This window comes from Podarcis vaucheri (assembly GCF_965113315.1).
Source record: "Podarcis vaucheri genome assembly, chromosome: 1".
Taxonomy (NCBI): Eukaryota; Metazoa; Chordata; class Lepidosauria; order Squamata; family Lacertidae; genus Podarcis; species Podarcis vaucheri.
In genome coordinates this window covers 34,725,274-34,744,402 of record NC_138759.1, presented here as the reverse complement: position 1 = coordinate 34,744,402, position 19,129 = coordinate 34,725,274, and the positions used below count along the sequence as shown (strand labels likewise).

The following is a 19,129-nucleotide window of genomic DNA, read 5'->3' as shown; positions in this document are numbered from 1 at the left end:
CGAGAAGAGGAGGAATGGACATAAAATGTTCGAGAGAAAGAGAAAGAGAGAGAGTTGACCTTACCTGATCTCTTCTGTGCCTGTTGTGGGGAAACAAACGCAAGCCATTTCCTGTTAATCACCAAATTGCCATAGACGAGAGTATTTCTACTTCCAGAACCGTTTGATAGCACAGACATCATATTTCCATTTACTGTGACCTCCCCTCTTCCCCCCACGCCCCCCCCCAGTCATCAGCAGACCAACTGGGCAGATAAGAAAGATGCTGTCAACTTTGCTCCAACTAGTTTACCATACAAGGATTGATCATCTTCACGAGCCACTCAGTGTTTACCTCCAAGTCCTCTTTTGTCCAAGCAGCCCTCAGCGACTCGACAAGAGCTGGTTCTCCAGCGAGGCCCTTGTGTACCTGCTGGCCTGACTGATCATCTATATATATATCTACAGGCAGATGCTTTCTCTGGGGCTTTGCTTCATTTTCCAGCTGCACTTCCATGCAACATTTGTGCCTTCATAAGAACTGATATTGTGGCAGGATTCCTAGACGATACTCAGGGGGTGGGGGAAGGGAACTGGCCATCTTTCCCAATGGGTGAGTTGGGTGACATTTCCCCCCTTTAACAAGCAATCCGTGGAAACCTCAAAACCTGCTTCTGAGACGAAAAAAGACCTTGGGGGAGAGAAGGTGGCTTGATATTGATCCTCAAATATGAAGAAGCTCTGAGCCATTCCTCCCCTTTTATCTATGGGGTGTTTATAGTCCAATGGTGCAAACAGTGGCTAGAGTGGGACAAGGGGATAGAATAATATCTTCTAACCCTTTGTCCTACTCTAGCTACATTTTGCACCATTTGATTAAACATCCCATAGATATAAGGTGAGGAAATGCTCTCTCCGGTATCCGCATATCATAGTCCAGGCGAAGAGATGGGAACAAAATGGTCAGCCTCCATTAGATCCCATTACCCGTTGTTGTGGTGGTTGTTGTTGTTGTTAAAGTCCACAGGCCTCTCATCATTTTTTCCACGTGGACAAGGATAGAACTTCCATGCACACCAAAAGCTCGTTTTTCTCCTCCGTCCTTCCACTTTTAATCACTTTCCTTCCCTTTTCTACTCCCAGTCACTCAGCACAACAGGCAACACCAATCTTACAAGGCCAGGGTGATTCCCCACCCCCACCCCTGGTGTAATACAGATTTGCCCATTTTAGCCTATGGACGCAGCATTAAGCACACTCGTTTTAAAAACGAATTTCCCTGAAATCAAGGATGGTCCACTTCCAAATCAAACGCAGCTGGAACTTCGGCCTTAAACGAAATTATGCTTATTGCAGGGCTAGTCCAAATTCTCAAAATATGTTTGGAGGGAAATTTCGATTAAAAAAAATATTTTTAAAATAAACCAACAAACGAAACCATAGCGGCTTGCATCAGTTCAAACAGAAGTATACCCTGGCGGGGGGAGTATTTTTCTATGATTAAACCTCAATGCTATTACGTCATTTCTTTAAAAAAGAAAAAGCGAGAGAAAGAACTATAATTTTGCTAGAGCCGTTTTGTTTGCATTTCTGCTGACTGATATGTAAATACAGTTTGAATTGTGTTTGCTTGGACTCTAGAGGTCTATAAAGAGACGAATTCACCTTTTCTGTGGAACAAGCAAACAGACTTTAAACTAAGCCGACATCAGACAAAGTGGAAGCCAGTTTATTTAATCGAAACTAAATCTAGTCGCAGTAAGATAAGTCAGTGTACATAATCATCCATTACAGTCATTACTCCCACCACCAAATATGTGTTTATTAGCTCGTCCAGATAAACTCGATCCATTTATTTTCCCGAGGCTCTTCGGGACAAACACGTTTCCATGTTTTTTCTTCTAAGGCCTAACTTTAGGGCTGCGGAGGCGGGGGCGAGATGGGGGGGGAGGCGAGACAAGAGACTACTAAAGTACCTTCAGGAATGCTGTTTTATAACCGCCTCCCTTCCCCTGTCAGTCTCAGTCAACAATTCATTTACTTCAGGAAAGAAAAAAGGAGAGAGAAAAAACAACTATAAAATTTTGAGATCCCTTAAAGAGAGTTGTGAATTGTGGACACGTTATTTAAATAAGTTTTGTTTTGTTTTTTCATTCCAAGAGCTGAACTCTACTGGATGTGCCTCCAAACCGAGAGATTTATTATTGGCGAGCTTCTCGCTGCTGATTTCCCTTTGCCAAGACCCTCAGCGCAGTTATTTGAAGCTTTTTCATTTAGGAAGGGGGGGGGGAAGAATCACAAAAAAGACACACTGGCGTTTGAAATGACAGCCTCGAGTGCTCCGTTTTGGGCTCCGCGGATGCTAATTTTAGCGCAGAGGTATAAAAGGCGACTGGGGGTGGGGGATAGAGAGAGAGAGACCTGATTTAGAAAAGGGGGAAAAAAGGAACAGCTGGAAATGTTTCTACCGCACTTGACCAAAGTCTCTCACTTTCTCGCTCTCCCTCTGTAAACAAGAGGTCTACATTTTACATATTGCACCGAATATTTAATATCTCTCTGCTGACACACGTGACGAAGAGTTGGAGACGCAGATATGTGCACATATCGTTATATCAAGAACCAAGCCTCGATCCCAGCCCCCAACCCCACCCCACCCTCGCCACCAGCCCTAGAGGGGAGTGGATTCTCTGCTTCGACTGTGTAGCCGTTTCGTTTGCGCGGTGGTTGAAGCCCTTTCTGTCTGTACAATTCTCACTCCATCTCTCTCATTCACTTCTCTCTCCGGGTTCCTGCGCCCTTCACCCTTGCAGATATAAATATATTGGATATATCAAGCCAAACTAGGATTACGTATCCGGCCAGGGCTCCTAAGCAGAGAATGATTAAACCCTTTTGCTTGATCATTATCCAGAGATGCCGGTAGACCGACTGTTTGCAGCGCGATCAGCCGAGAGCTTCGCGTGGGCTCTGCCTCGCAGGGGGCTTTGGGTTTTGGTTTGTTTCTCCCCTGCCTACAACTCTCTGATGTCCGATGGGCAGAAAGCCGCTTTACTTGGATGTAAAGCCTTTTCGTTTTGCTCTCCCGCCCCCTCCCTGGAAGCTCCTTTCCTGAGCGCCGCCTGTTTCTTGGCTCGTGACGTCGTGACTTCTTCTACCGGCTTAAAACAACGGGAAAGTTATACAACTATTCTCAGTTCACAGCCATCGACAAATCTACCTGGCCTGAAAATTGTGTCCTCTCCCAATAAGTCGAACAAATGTTGAAAATCGGAAAGGGAGGGCAATATATATATATATATATATATATATATATATATATATGCATGCATATACGTATATACACACACACATATATATATCAGACCCCCCCATACACTTTGTGTGTGCGCGCGCTTCAAGGTTAATTCAATTTACACGATACACCTCGTGCACAATAAACTATCGTTTTATTTTGATTATAAATAAGATGACTGTACTTTCCTTAAAATACAATTACATAGGAAACCTTTGTAGAAATGGTGTTTTTACAAGTTAATAAATCTGGACGCTCTTTACAAAGACTTGATATCCACCCCCCCAACCCTGTTAGTACGCTCCTCGTTAACTTCCTTTCCCTGCATTAACAGCATCTTAAAAGCACCCTTTTGGGATTTCGATTAGTGGGTCTGCAAATATTGTCTTTCCTCTGCGAATGACGCCACTTGGATTTCCTTGTCTCCGTGCCTTGCTACTTATCTCGGGTAGGACTCCCTGTCGTCGTATTCTCTAGTTAATCGGGAATATAACATACGAATCGATCCTATATCTGTATGTGCTGATCAGTTTCCCCGAAACGTGGACCCGATCGTCCTTCCTGGGCTTTCCCCGTTGAATTCAACGGGCCTTGGGAAGGAAGCTTACATTGCGCAAATTCGGCTCCCGAATTTTTTCTTTTTCTTTTTGGAGGTGATAGGAAGGTTGGGGAAATAGCAAAGGGCAATAAGAAAGATAAGTGATCTTTATAATTTATTAGAAGCTCCTCAGGAAGTATATTTAAAGCCAAATATATCTACATAAGTTACAAGGGGCGGAGAGAGAGAAAGAAAGATAAACGTGCGCCAAATAATTTCACCGATCTGTGGACATCCATATTTTTTTTTTAAAAAAGTGGGTTTTCCTATTTTATTTTATTTTTAAAAAGTTTTGATTTGTTTGGTAGATCGTTGCTTGATATATTCCTTTTAATCAACAAAATAGTCAGGATACTAAAAACTATGGGTTTAGTCCAACGTTTTTGACAGCATTATACAGCTACAGGTTCACATCGAACATAAGGGGGAAGGGGAAGCTAAGCCGTGATAGCACCCGCGTTTCCATCCACCGTCTGGGCTGAAGGCCAGCGAAGGTTCTCCGTCTGTGCATTGTTTTTGAAGAGTGCGTGTTTGTGGGGGAGGAGGGGGGGACGCTAAAGTTTTTTGGGCGGTGAGGGAGGGGAGAAAACACCCACCCTTCGCCCCGAGGGTTTTTTGTTTTTTGTTTTTGTTTTTCTTATCTCTACATACAAGCGTCCACTGGAGATCCATCTCACGCCGCGGGCACACGGTCCGTCGTGGGTCTCAGGGGCCACCGAACTCCTCCAGACAACGCTCCGGGGCCTTCAGCAACACGGCAGCCATTTCACAACTTAAGAAGTCTGCTTCTGGTCCTCTCGTCTGTCCCAAGGACACAACACCCCACCCCACAGTTCTGATATTTTCTTTTAAAAAAAACAAAACAAAAGCAGAAAAAAGGGGAAGAAGGGAAGAAGTCAAAGGAGGAGGAGGGTGCGTGTATTTGTGTGTGTTTCTGTGTGTGTGCGTGTGTGTGTGCGTGTGAAAAAGAAAAGGAAGGGGTCAGCCCGTCGGACAAGGACGAGGTGGTGGGCCCCGTCGGGGCGGCCCCTTTCACCAGGTCCTCCCATATAGCAAGGTGGAGCAAGACATGGCCGTCCCATAGTCCGAGCTGGACGAGTTCAGGTGGGACAGAGCCGACACCTGGCTCTGGAGGGACGAGGGGCTGCTTCCCGCGTGCTGGCCCAAGTCTGGCGACTGGCCGGCGCTGCTGGCTTGGTGGCTCTGGTGCTGTCCCAGGCTGGCGCCGTTGGAGGCCACGGTGATGGCGGTGGCCGCAGCCTGCTGCTGGTGGTGGCCCTGGAGCGCCGCCGCCGCCGTGGGCGTGTTGGAGCCCGCCTGACAGGGCTTGCCGTCCTTGACCAGGACCGGGACGGCCACCCGTCGGGGCGAGTGCTGCTGTTGCTGCTGCTGCTGCTGGCAAGAGGCGCCGTCCTGCTGCATCTGTTGCTGCGCCGCCTTGTCCTTGGCCTGCCGCTTCATCTTGTAGCGGTGGTTCTGGAACCAGATCTTGACCTGCGTGGGCGTCAGGTGGATCATGCTGGCCAGGTGCTCCCGCTCGGGCGCCGACAGGTACTTCTGCTGCTTGAAGCGCCTCTCCAGCTCGTACACCTGCGCCTGCGAGAAGAGCACGCGGCGCTTCCGACGGGGCGTGCTTTGCAGCGGGGCCATGCTCTTGCTCACGTCGCCCAGAGAGCTCAGGCTGCCCATGCCGCCCATGTTCATCCCCGACGACGGGCCCATGAAGCGGGAGACTGTGGGAGGGAGGGAGAAACAGCGGGGGAAGGAGCGTTAATCAGCGGAACCAAGCGCAAAGCCCAGGAGGAGACTCCGGCAGACCCGCGGGTAGCGGGCTCGGCCCGCACGCCGAGAGGCCGAATCCGGTTATCGGGATCCAGATCCACAAAGGGGGGGGGGGAAGGCCATGGTTGACATGTCCCTAGACATGATAACAACAACAACAACAACAATAAATGCTAAACAATAATATCTGGTCAAATCCCCACAACACTAATGCCAGTTCACATAGATACCGGTGAAAATGTCAACGCGCAAGATGCTGAAAAATCGGCAGAAATCCGTTTCTAAATCGGATTTGAAACGGATAAGGTATCTGGTGGCTTTGTAGAGTATGTTCTCCACCCTGTAACCCGCCCCCCTAAAAAAACAAGAACAAAAAAAATACTCGTGGAGAAGTGACTAGAAACGGCCAGCGAGGAGAATTCAAATTTAGAAAAAGGGACATTTTGCTGGGGTGTACATTCCAGCGTTTTAATGCGTATCTGTCTATCTATCTGTCTATCTACCTCACACATACATTCCTGCATACATTAAGAAAGGATAATCGAAGGATAATCTAAGAACCATATACTCCACTTTTGCAACGCTGTTTACACCTTGTAATTTGTCAAAAAAATAATAACCTGTCAAAAAATAATAAACGTTACTTCCCCTCCCTTTTCACATCCTTTATGGGTTATCTATTTCTCTCCGTTTATTAATTCCCTTAGACGTAGTCCAGAGCCCGCCTTCGTACTTCTAAAGCAGATCCAATTCATTTCGCACCTGTTCAATTTTTATTTACACTTTAAAGGGCCACTGGAACCTCATCGTCTTCACGGACTCTCGCCTTAGGGTTTTATTTGAACAATTTGTTTGGCGTCCAAACATTTTATTATTTCCTATATCCAAGCGCGCTCCCTCACACGGTTTCTTTTCTTCTGGGCGCGCATTTTTCTTTATTCGTAAGTCCCTTCCTTCCCTCCTGGTCTCAGCCACCCACATTTGTCCAATAAAACGCTACTCCTCTCTTTGTGAATGCGCTTAGCCGCTGAGATTAATCATAAGGCGCAAGAGATGCCCCTGACTCCCCCCAGCCAAAGCCAGGAGCAGACCAGAGCCCAGGAGTCCAGGACAAGGTCAGAAACCGGTTGCAATTTTTGTTGTTATTATTATTAATACACAAAAATTGGGGGAGTGGGCGGGGGGAACAACATCCAGACCAGCTTCATGCCAAATGCTCCTCCTCGCGCGCACCTCCGCTCTAACTGCTGCCCCACACTCCCCCGTCTGCCTGGGACCGCGCGACCGCGCCACGGGGAAAGGTGGAGAGAGAATGAGAAGGGGGGAAAGCTCGGAGCACTTACTTGTGGAGAAGCGGGGGTCCGGATTCGCCCCGTACCAGCCGGTGGCGGAAGCGCTGTTCCTCATGGTGTCCTGGTAAGGTGGAAGGTCTCCCATGTTGCCATTGCAGTAGCCCCCCATGGCGGTGTGCGAGAGCTGAGGGACCCCGGCGGCTGTCATGTGGTAGGCAGCGGTGACCGTCCCGTTGTGGCCCATGGGGTGCTGCTGCATGGCCGGCTGCGCCACCTGCGACTGCCTGTAAGCTGCCAGAGGAGCGCCCAAGTTACTCCCCTCCATGGCCACTTTCTTGTAGCTTTCCTCCAAGGGGCTCAAGATGTCAGACACTGAGAAAGGAGTCGTATGCTTTGGGCTCATCGACATGATTCGGCGGCTGGGGGGAGAGGAGGGAAAAAAAGGGAAAGGGGAGGCAAAACTCTCTCTCTCACTCTCTCTCTCTCTCTCTCACTCTCTCTCCTTTTTTTTTTTTTTTTTTGCCAAATATTCTGGTGTGTTGCCTCCACGCCGATCTTGTTGGATGAACACGTAACCGAGTGGACCAAGTCCGCCTTAATTGGATTGAGTGGAGGCTCAGAGCTGCCTTTCGTTTGTTTTAGCCAGACGCCAGGTTTTAGGCTGCCACCAGAGGCGGGGCATAGGCACTAAAGCAACAAGACAATAGAACCCCACATCTTGCCCGAGATAATTAGCGTACATGCTGATGACAAGGTAAACACCTTTTAAGTTTTTCCCCCCTCCTTTACTTCTCAGGGTTTCCCACCCGAACCACCTGCCCACTCAGCCTTTATTTTTTATTATTTTTAATATATATATAATTCGTATATATCATAAGCCTTAAAAAAATTAAAAATGCAACGGTTGAAAGGGAAAGTCCTGCCTTCTCCCCTCCCCCGAATCAATCGGTTTATGGATTTATTGTTCGGGAGGGGTGCGAATCGAACCCTAAGGCTGGAGATGGGGCTCTAAAGAGTTTCCAATATGGAGAAAGGAGGATTGGGAGAGGCGCGCTGGGGGGGGGGAGCTTTATTCCTTCCCCCGCCCCGCCCGTGGGCGAGTTTCACAAAAAGGAAGCCCGTTCGGATCCTAAGCCCTCTTTACCCACTACCACCCAACTACCCACCCACCGCCCCACACGCTCCCCCCATTCACCCCCCCACACCTCCTCCTCCTCTTCCTCCTCCTCCTCCTACCTCAGTCTGAACGAGGAAGGTCAGGACTGAAGGACTGGATTTAGCCACCACCAAGCACCACCATCACCCGCCCCCGCCTCCCCTTCGTAAGCACCCGAGGAAGAAAAGAACAGTCTCTGTGTGAAATAGCACCGGGATGGAGCGTTCCTACATCGCCAAGTTGGCAGGAATCCGCTCTCTGGCCAGACATTGGACGGAGCCTCGAGAGAGGCGCGGAGGGTTGTCTAGAGCAAACTACTTGTGCCTTATCAGCGCTGCTTAGGAGGCATAAGCTATAGAGCCTATAGGAAGCTTATCTGTCCGAGGCTCCGAGCGCATCCCCTCCCCGCCCGCGCCGCCCGCGCCTCGCCAAATATATGTTCTCTGTACATGCAATCATCTGATCGTTTTGTCTAGCTCGTTACTCCGCAGGCAGATGGAAGCTGAAACTTTGGGGTGGGGGATGTTGCGCGGGGTGGGTGGGGGGATAGAAATGTGTGTAAAGCAATTGTATAAGGATGATGGGCTGCTGGAAAACACATTAAAGCTAAGAGCCCGTTTGTTATTTTCCAATAGGAACCGTGTCACGCACTCCTCCGGGCCACGTCTAAAGCTTAAAAGCAGCTTCTCGGGTTATTTATGAATCAGAGGCGCCAGGGATGGAAAAGACCTGTTAGGTCATCACCCTGCCAGTGGAGAATTGTGTCTTTCATTTCCTAATATTCCGCTCAGCCTAATTGCGGCCACCTCGGTGTCAAGAGAAATCGAGAGCTGCCTGGGGGACGGAGGCTTGAAGGAGGCTCCACCACGATCCACAAGCCGGTTAAGGCGCGCTGCTGCTGGGGGGGGGAGGGGGAAGGGAGCCTCGAGGGGCACGATCCCACGCCCCGCTCAAGCGGGTGGAGGATTTCCCCGGTTGATTTTAATGGGCATGCGTGGGTGTGTCAGATCTGCCTCTTCATAATGGCTCCGTTCCAAAGAGGTCTGCTTAGACGGCTCGTGGATCCAGGGGCGCGCGCCCTTGCTCCAAGCGATATTTAACATGCGCAAGTTCCGCAGGGAAGGGAGGGAAGAATCCCGTCGTTAGAAGGGAAGGCGAAAGGCGGTGGGCGGGCAAAGAAGAAAAGGAAAATAACGCGAAGTAGGGAGGGGAAACTCAGCCCCTTCCTCACCCAGGCCTAGAGCGTTGGCACCTAATTTAATAAAGCGATTCTTTCAAGCTGAAGGAAATAGCAAGGCAAGGGAGGGGGGGCAATTAACCTGGTAGGGTTTTTGTTTTTTGTTTTTAAAAATAATAATAATAATAAGAAGAGAGTCTCAAATAACAGTTAGGTCCTAACAGTTAAGTAATTGCCCCTGGTAAATATGTTGGCGTCCCTCGGCTGGGGTTGTGCTTTTAAAACAAATAAATAAATAAAGGCGAAAGTGCACTTGCAGCTACCCGGGGATAACTAAATATCTTTGTCTAAAGTGGCGGCGTAAATGGCCAGTCGCTTTGTCACTGGCTCGATATTAGTGCCTAAGGATCATTTCCCTTCAATTGGGAGCCTCTCGTTGAGAAGGCAAGAAAGCGCTTAGGAGAAAAGTAGGTGCCCACAGAGGAGACTTCCCAGCCTTCAAGTCGAAGCCTGCACGGTGATTATACTTTGCCGCTCGGCAAGAGGTGAGCTTCTCCACGCCAATATAATTGCAGCAACTCCCCCCCCCCCAATCAGCCCCTCCGCTTCCCCCTCGACTTCTCCGGCGCCAAGTCACAGATAGCCGCCGCCTTAACGCTGCAGTCCCAAGCGCGCTCGGAAGTCGATGCCGTGGAAATGGATGGGACGGACCCAAACCCCAAGTTGAGGTGTATAGGGCGAGGGATGCTTTAAGCTAGGATCTGACGCGGCCCTTACGGTGGAAACAACTTTCACGTGTGTGAACCGGGTACAAGTAACGCACCGCCCTAAATAGATTTCCTGGAAGGAAACCAAAAGGGAACTTCGTTCCCAAGAAGTTTTCTTCGCATCGGAGACAGTATCTGTTTTGGGGTTCCGGGGAGTTTCTGGATTCGTGAAGAAAAGGGGAAACTTTAAAACTTAGAAATCTGGGCACTTCTGAGCCCTGTTTTGACGCAAATGCTGGGAAGGGGAAAGGGGGCCGTTCTGCTCGCCTCTGAGTTAATGCGCCATTTCTTTCTTTGCTTTTTTTGGGAAATCTATTCACCGAAGTGATTAAAATAATTTAGTTGCTGGGGAATCGAAAGTTATTTTTCCCTTCCCAAATGCATTTTTTAGAAGTGATTGGTGATTTCATGACTGTTCGGCTAATAATTATAATGAGAATGCAAAACACATAGTAACACCAAAACTAGTTATAAAGTCACAAAACTGTATGCTAAAATACTGAGGGGTGAATTTCAATATCTGTTACGGTCATAAATTCAAGCTGTAGTACAAAGACTTTATAATATTTGGTTGTACTGATGACTCTTTTGATTTCTTGAAAATATCTCATCTCAACTTAATAAATACGTTATATAGATACAGGACTGGCATACTTATTGGGATAACGGCTTTTAGATTCCTCCCTCCCTCCTTTTCCTACTTTTATATACTCAATAACTTGATCGTTTTAAGGAACTGAACTCAGTTCACTCTACTCATCCAAATTGTTTACCATTTTATATATATTAAAAAATGTCTAGCAGCAGCTCAAACCATTAGGATTGTTCAGTAAACATTTTAGGGTGCATTAGAGACAGAAGATACGCACACGCACATACTATATACTCACGCACAAATACACATTACTAGAAAATATGGATCTCGAAGGCTTCCTTACAATTAAACGAATCTGCCAACGTGTACTGCAAGGTAGTTCCTTCTTGTGCAGGGGAAGATGCCTCTGTTGTTTTGTGATATATACAATCAGCATGCACTGATATTATTTGTTTTCTCGTTTATTTCTTGTAAAAAGTATGGATTTCATCATCGTCTAAAGCCCACGCCCGCTCGACTCCAATATTTTATTGGGAGTGCCTCTTGGGGTAGAAAGGTGGATATTTCCTATGTGCTCCCCTTTAGGTGTGCGTTATTAAGTTTGTTTTTTAAAAAAAAAAATGTGACCATTTTCTTGATGAGGAAGAGGGAATACCTTTCCACGGTGGTGGGACTTGGCTATTCCAGATACGGGTGGTTTGATCATTCTATCTTCACGTGAGTGTCATGCGGGAATTTTGTCATGGAATTAAATGGGAATTTTGCAATGGAACTAAACAGGAGGGGGATCGCCCCCTGAGGGAAGATTTTCAATGATACACCCTGAGCCCCAAACCAGTTGAGCCGAGGCGTTTGAACCGAGGTCGATGTACGGGGCCCCTGTTATATTTCCACTCCGTTCCTGAGCAGCTTTACTTGGTATTGGAAGTAGTTTCCCTTGAAAAAAACAAAACTGACCTCCAGCACCAGGGAACTTTGATTTTGCACCATCGATCATTTCCGCAGATCGAGAATGTCCATAATAAGGTCGACCGACTCCTTAGCATTTTCGTGGACTCGGATTGGACTACTCTGGAGTAAACGGGTGGCACTAACCTTTACTCCAGAGTAGCCCTGGTAAAATTTATTTGACCTGTGGGGATTGAGCGGAGAGCGGCTCGTTCTTAGTTTTAACCCTCATTCGCATTTGGAAAGCCGGGCGTGTCTTCATAGCCTGCCTCTTAAACCGAATTAAGTTCCGCTAAAGTGAATCGGGTTTACTTCCCGAAGTACCAGGCGCTGTCAGAGGCAAGCCCTTTCACGCTCCTCCGGATCGGCTATCTGCTTTCCCACAGCTAATCAATCCAATTTAATCTCTCCTCCTCGAACTGGCGAGGAAAGTTTCCTTTGGAAATCTCCCTTTCCAGATAAATTTGGAGGGAACCTGTCTTTGCACAAACCACCGACGCCATCCTTCTCGGTGCTCACTGCTACTAGCCTAATCACACCGTATCCTTTCACCTGGCTGAATTAACACCAATCAGTCAATAAAAAGAAGAAGCGGAATGCAAAAGTAAAGAGAAAGGAGGAGAAAAATGCAATGCCTTTGGCCTGCTTAAAGGATTCCCCCCTCGGCCCATGCCCTTCAGAAGAGTCACTGCCTCCCAACCCCCCCCCCCACCTCCCGGTGTCTGCGAAATGCTTTTGATTTACTGTCCGACGGCTTCAATAGTTTGACCCCACAGAATCCGACTGATAACTCTCCACGTTGGGTGGAAAGGGGGCGGGTGGGGAGGAGAAGAGGGGAGGACTTTCTTACTCAAACGGTGCCAACCTCAACGCGGACGGTGCCCCCCGAACCTGCATCGTCTTCCAGGCTCCTCCACACCAGATGGCGGGGACTCAGAGGAGTCGTTTCTCGAAAGGAGCTCAACGGGGCTCTCCGGAGAGAGCTCACTTCCCACCTCCCCCTCCCCCAGGCTCCCCTTGCCGCCCTTCAGTGTAGCTGCCAAGGCTTTCCAAGTGAATGGAGAAAACTGGCCATTAAAAGCGGGGGCGGAGAGGGGCTGCTTTAAATGGGCAAGCTCTGACTAAATTGTAAATTGTGGATTCTACTGACAAGGCCGTTTGGGGGCTGCCGCGTGAAGGACCCCTGAAGGAAGTAGCCACAATGACCGGGAGGAGTGGATGAGAAAGTGGTATTTCTACAAAGGTTTGGGAGGAATGGAGGCGCTTCTCTGTGCTAGGAAGGAAGGAAGGAAGATAAATAAGGAGAGAAAAGCCTTAATAAAACAAGGTATCTCTTAGAAGTCGCAACGCAGTAGGTTGGCTTTAATTTTTTCCCCCGGCCGCACCCGAAATAGAAACAGTACCAAGGTCCTGCTGTTCAGCAGGCCTCAATGAGGCGCTTAATTCAGACCCCCGACAGATGATTTCTTGGCTAGAGGTCAACCCCTCCTTAGGAAACTTTCCTTCCAAAGTGAGTGTGCTTAAGATGGCGTTCTTCGCTGTGAATGCTAGAGACGCTCTTGCTTAAATTAAGCACCCGCTTAGGCACTTAATGAATAACGCCCTTAAACCAGAGTGGTCTCGCCTAACGTCTTCCCAAGACATTTATTTCCTTTCAGCTGGGAGGGTTCAGGAACACTTTATCAATTCTCTCCGATTGTGCAGAGGCTGGATTTAAGGAAGCGCCCCCCCCCCCCGCAGGAGCCCCCTCCGCCTTTCCAACAGGTTTCTTCACAAAGGAAACCAACCTTGTTGGACTTCGGCTGAGGAGCAGCTACCACATTTAAACACACGGAGGTTGGACTTTACCCATCCCTTCAGGCTCCCCCCGCCCCACAAGGATTCTCTGTTTCCTGGGAGCAAACAGTTTAGGGTGGATGTCAGTCTCATAAGCGGCGCAGTTAGATGATTCCTAGCCTCTGGACAATCTGAAGCCTGCCTCCATCTTTTGATGCTGAACTCTGTGTGTTTCCAGACGTTGCTCCAAAATGACCCAAGACTGCCTTCAGGGACCCTCCTGCTCAGTCTGCTGAATGGGGCCCTAGGCTTCTGCCCGGAAGTTCTGCCCTGACGGTTCCCTGAGCGCCACTGAAACAAGGAGAACGAATTCCGAGTCTGAGCTGTTTTTAGAACCACTCGTTCAAATAAGGGGGCTGGGGAAGCGGGTTTAAGTGGAAGAGTCCTGACCAAATTGCAAACTGAGGATTCTATTGAGGCTGCAGTCTTAACGACCGCTGGCGGGAGTAGCCACAATGGACTGAAGCTGGATTATTGTGGAATGAGTGCCACCCTCACTTCCCCAAAAGATCTGTGACTTAGCATTGATTTTGGAAGAAGCGGGCTTTGTTTGATCTCAACTGATAGTCTCTTCCACTGAAAATCCATGTGATTGCTTTCACATACGTTTATAGGGGGTCTTGGTCTTCCCCCTTATTACGTTCAGGTTTCGATGTGATTTGCCTCATTCGAGGTACCTGGAACCGGAAGTGGAGAAAGCGTTTCTCTAGTTCTCATACGTTTCTCTGGTGCAGTGGCGTAGTTTGGCAAATTTAGACTCTGCTCTTTAATGGTGTTGTTTTATTACCTCGATTGTTAAGTTAAGGCAATTACTTCACTTAATAGTATTATCGCCACCCGCTATTTTTATGGGTACAACTTCACTTGCTTCAAAATGTGGTAAACGGATTGTGAGTTTGGGGAGCGAGGGTCTTCCTGCTTGTTCGCTTATTCTATTGAGTGGGCTGTTGGGTTTTTGCCCGGCCCAGTTTTGCCCTAAATCTGCCACTTCTCCGGTTGTGAAATCCACATACCTGATACCCTTGTGCTCAAGTAGAGATTCTGAGTTTGTATTCCATGAGTAAACTTTTCAGATAAAAATTGAGGTTGGAACTCCACACTTCTGGAATTTGGGACAGTCCCAATAAAGCAATGGGCTGCACTTGAAATAATTAAAGTCGGAATCAAGGCTGCAGCACTATAACATTCCACTTCAAAATGCCTTCGTGGAAAATATGTCCGCATTGAACAGAAGACTATAGGAAGAAGAACCCTGATGACTCATACCCAAGGTCTATCTTGTCCAGCATCGTGTTCTCACGGTACCCAGGTAAATGCCTATGAGAAGCTCACAAGGAAGGGCGTGAGCGCAATAGCAGCTGTTCCCCAGCAGCTAACACCCTGAGACATCTCACCTTGGATACTGGAGGTGGTGCACAGCTATTCTGATGGGACCTCTTCCTTCTAAGTAAACTTTTAAAGATTGTAATGTCATTAAGGTTACTGTGGCAAGAACTTTCAAACGCACCTGCGCCCTGCTTCTATGGCATCTTGTATTAATTCATCAGGACTGTCATCGTGGGCCAGTAGGCTGTTCTGTTTAGATTGTTCGTCTTTGGATATAAGCAACCTAAGTAACCTGGAGCTGCATGTTATGTTGAAACCAAAAGGATGGTCTGAGCTTTCTGAAGGCAATGAAAGACACACCCAGCAGTCTCTTCTTATGTTATTGTGTTCTCATGCATCTAACTAATACATAGTTAATGCTCCAGAAAGCAGCATGCTTCTGTAGCAATCCCTGCTAGTTCTCAGTTTGGGCTGAAGTAACACAGCCCAGGAGCAGGTGTATCACTTCACCTGTTGATGCGAACTTCAGCTCAGAGCGTCTCTGTACCCATACCACTGCTTCACCCATCCAATGAAATAGGCTGCCGCCGCCTGCAGTAGCTCGTTTCATGGTTTCAAGAATCAGGCAATACCAAAGCCAGAAAATGAAGAGAAAAGTAGAGGGAGAGGGAGAGAAATGGGGAGAGTTTTTAAAGCATAAAAATGCATTGTAGACAAGCTTGCTCTGGATCCCGGAAGGATGTAGTTAGTTGCGAGAAATTGTATTTATTTATTCCAGCGAATAATAAAGCAGAGATATTAATTTTGGCGTCCACCTTCGTACACCCACAGTGCTATACCAATGGCAGTTCCTGCATTTTACGAAATGGGCTGCAGTCCGCAGAAGCTTCAGTCTCAATGCACCTGTTGGATGCCAGAATAAGGCTTTAAAAAGAAGAAAGGAAAAAGATGGCGGGGAGGCTACTTCGTAAGAATGAAGGCACAAGTAAGTCCGCCTTGAAGCTCTTGGGGGTGGTGAACGCTCCAGCCGGCGAAGCAGGATGCTCTATGGTTAATATAACCCTCCCCCACAGTTGCGTTCAAAATAAGTCACTTTATTATTTCATTATTATTATTATTATTTATTAAATTTCTATACCGCCCTCCACCCGAGGATCACAGGGCGGTATACAATGTAAAAAACACAAAAATGCATACCATAGTAACAAACAAAAACAGTACCCCCGCAGCAGTTTAAAAGATCATAGATGGTTTAATTAGCCAAAGGCCTGGGAGAAGAGAAATGTTTTCGCCTGGAGTCTAAAGTAGGACCTTTTCGGAAAGTTAACAGCTAAAACTCTCCTCTGTAAGATAGTGAAATCGTCAGCGCGCACGCACAAACAAGCAAACAAACAAAACACCGCCTTTCCTTGTCTGTCAGTCCCAGATATGACTACATTCCAGAGGCACCAAAGAGAAAACAACCGAAGGAAGCAGAGAAGAGGCTGAGATGCTGCTTGCTGCCGCGCCGCAGAAGGTTGGCCAAGAGATCTCTCGAGCCGCCCAGAAAGACTGAGGGAAAGCCGTGTTCAGTGATGGGGCACATGAGTTGCATTCCAGGTCCCAGGTCCCATCCCCAGCATCTCCACATTCGGCTGAGACAGTCTCCTGTCACCTCCAGATGAGCTAGATGAGCCCATGGTCTGACTGTATAAGGGGGATAGTTGGGTTGTCCTTGTTTTTATTTTTCTTGTGTATTTTGTGTTTTTATGTTGTGAACCGCCCTGAGATCTGTGGGTTTAGGGCGGTATACAAATTGAATTAATAATAATAATAATAATAATAATAATAATAATAATAATAATAATAATAAATTTTCCAGGGTCTTTCAGGAAACATGCGCTTCCAGCAAGCACTGTCTCTGTGAGCAAAAGTCAGCCACTAAAACAAAGCAAGAAAAACCAACCACAGGGAAACAGCCTTTTCCTGCAGAATACCACCAGCTACTTAACAAAGCCAGCACGGTGTAGTGGTTAGAATGCCAGACTAGGCCCTGGGAAACCTGGGTTCAAATCTCCCCACTCGACGGTGAAATTCACGGGATGACCATGGACCAGTCACTGTCTCTGAGCCTAACCAACATCATAGGGTTGTTGAGACTCTTGAGAGTCCCATGGACTGCAAGAAGATCAAACCTATCCATTCTTAAGGAAATCAGCCCTGAGTGCTCACTGGAAAGACAGATCGTGAAGTTGAGGCTCCAATACTTTAGCCACCTCATAAGAAGAGAAGACTCCCTGGAAAAGACCCTGGTGTTGGGAAAGATGGAGGGCACAAGGAGCAGGGGACGACAGAGGACGAGGTGGTTGGATAGTGTTCTTGAAGCTACCAGCATGAGTTTGACCAAACTGCGGGAGGCAGTGGAAGACGGGAGTGCCTGGCGTGCTCTGGTCCATGGGGTCACGAAGAGCCAGACACGACTAAACAACAACAACAAGGGATCAAATGAGGAGTAGGAGAACCATATACACAACTTTGAGCTCGGAGAAAAATGTGAGATATAAATGCAATAAATACACTGTATGGCATTGAAGTCAGTGGGTGCTTCCCCGGAGTGAACAGTCAAAAAGTGGTTGTGAACACTTTCCTTGGGAATGGGTCTAATTGGGTTTATGGGCTGTAGTTCTAAAGATAGCTAAGTCTCACTGGTCAGATTTTAGTACTGGGTTCCTGTTTCGTTTAGGGGCTGATTCACACATACATTGCACATCCACGTGAATTCTCTGTACGTGATACCGGAGACGAATACAGCCTCTTCATGCTGCTGCAAAAAAGAGAATGGAACCAAATATGGAACCGAAAGGGCTAATACAGATGTATATTATCCTTTTCTATGGAATAAAGCCCACTTCACCAGATGCGTGGGGCACATACGTACATATGCAGGGCTAGAGAGGAAATAATTCAGTGGGGCATGGCATGCAAGAGGTAGAGAGGTTTGTTAGGTCTCTATGCAAAGCTCAAACGAATACAAGGTGAGGGACTCTTCCCCGCTGCAGTTCATTAACTGTAGCTGCGCACTTGCTGGGGAACGCAATGTGTGACCCCACACTCGCTCCACTGACAGCCATTGTTTCAGGCCAGATGACCTGCCACCTGCGCTCTAGTGATGAAGCAGTAACATCGGGGCGTCAGTTGCAGTCAATAAGTTATGGGGCGCCGTATGTGTGAAGGAGACCGTGACACAGTGACCAGTGAAGGAGACCACGACACTGAGGCACAGTGCGGTCCCCATGCTCCAGTTGCCTTCTTGGCATCGCCTTCTCCTTCGGAAAGTAGGTGACTAGCGTTGCCCCTGGACGACTCGCGGGCAAGCGCCCAGCAGGCAGGGCTTTCAAAGGACTACGAGCTCAAGTCCTTCAGGCTCGGAGGCCCTTATCTTGTTCCTTCCACCCACCCTTTCTTCCAGACCCACACCTGACGAGCGCCACCATGGCTTCACCTTGCGTCTCCACCCCATCCCGAGGAACTTTATCCGGGAAGTATGCAGCAACTCACTGGCGAAGTGGGAAAAGGACTCTGCACATGGCCAGTCACTTTGGTAACATTTCATATCGCTCGGAGTAGGGACTCTTTCAAAGTCAGTTTCTTGACTGAGCTCTGGGCACAAATTGATCGAAGGAACAATGGGGCGCAGTTCTTTACAGTTAGTCCCCCACTTCTTTGGTTTCCAACTGCTTTGCCTGCTCACCAACCCCTCAGCTTCTCTCTGTCCCTTTCCTGCTCCAGATATATCTACAGCTACCCTACCCTTCATCTGTGGTCCATTCCTGCCATTCTTTCCTACCTGGCAGTCTACAGAGAGGCAGGCTTAAGAAGGAGCTGCAAAGGTGTGTCTGGCGCTTGTGCCACCAGATACCAAGATTTATTTCCCCTTTCCAGTCTCATTTCTGCTCAGATATACCAGATCTTTGTCTCAAACACAGAAGATCCCAATGGTCCTCTTTTAAAGCGGGGGGTTTGGATTGGATCCTGTTATCTTCAGTTCCTTTTCCCTCTTCCTGCAAACTTACGCGCGCTTTACAATACGTAGAGCACCGATTTCTTCTTCAGTGTATAAGTTTATCATTCGGCTGTCGGATTACATGGAAACAAACTGGAGAAGGGGAGGTCTTTCTGCTACTTCTGCTCGATGCCTATTTCAGACAGCAGAGTAACAAGGCTTCTGACTAAGTTGCCGACAGCCTTTCCCCCTACATGGCTCCAGCGCATTTGGAACACAGCTAGACTTAGACTACCGACGATAACTGGATGCATATTTCAGACAGACCATTCTGTGGAGAACCTGTGACCCTCTGGATACTGCTGGACTCCAGCACCCATCGTCCCTAACCAGCAT

At 47.9% G+C, this 19,129-nt stretch overlaps 1 protein-coding gene and 3 long non-coding RNA genes across 6 annotated transcripts in view; 2 read left to right on the top strand and 2 right to left on the bottom strand.

Moving 5' to 3' along the window:
* Positions 1–201, bottom strand: part of LOC309527302 — a 48,249-nt gene extending 48,048 nt beyond the window's left edge. For both annotated transcript variants that reach the window (XR_014217183.1, XR_014217184.1), the window contains exon 1: positions 65–201. This is a non-coding gene — a long non-coding RNA (uncharacterized lncRNA). The remainder of the gene's footprint in view (positions 1–64) is intronic.
* Positions 1–19,129, top strand: part of LOC309527274 — a 439,252-nt gene that overhangs the window by 153,918 nt on the left and 266,205 nt on the right. The window lies entirely within an intron of this gene.
* NKX2-1 (NK2 homeobox 1) lies at positions 3,412–8,279 on the bottom strand. The gene is made up of 3 exons (XM_082213727.1): positions 8,183–8,279; positions 6,998–7,365; positions 3,412–5,605 (listed from the first exon to the last, which is right to left on the bottom strand). The coding sequence occupies exons 2-3, from the start codon at positions 7,353–7,355 to the stop codon at positions 4,905–4,907; spliced, it is 1,059 nt and encodes a 352-aa protein (XP_082069853.1). The 5' UTR covers positions 7,356–7,365; positions 8,183–8,279; the 3' UTR covers positions 3,412–4,904.
* Positions 7,595–18,664, top strand: LOC309527285. Its single transcript, XR_014217176.1, has 5 exons — positions 7,595–7,700; positions 8,738–9,824; positions 15,583–15,736; positions 16,613–16,898; positions 17,241–18,664. It is a non-coding gene; the product is annotated as an uncharacterized lncRNA (long non-coding RNA).

Coding starts and splice junctions, on each gene's coding strand:
- NKX2-1 (XM_082213727.1), bottom strand. CDS start 7,355: ATGTCGATGAGCCCAAAGCATACGACTCCTTTCTCAGTGTCTGACATC. Junction 5,606..6,997: donor GGACCCCCGCTTCTCCACAA/GTAAGTGCTCCG, acceptor TCCCTCCCACAG/TCTCCCGCTTCATGGGCCCG.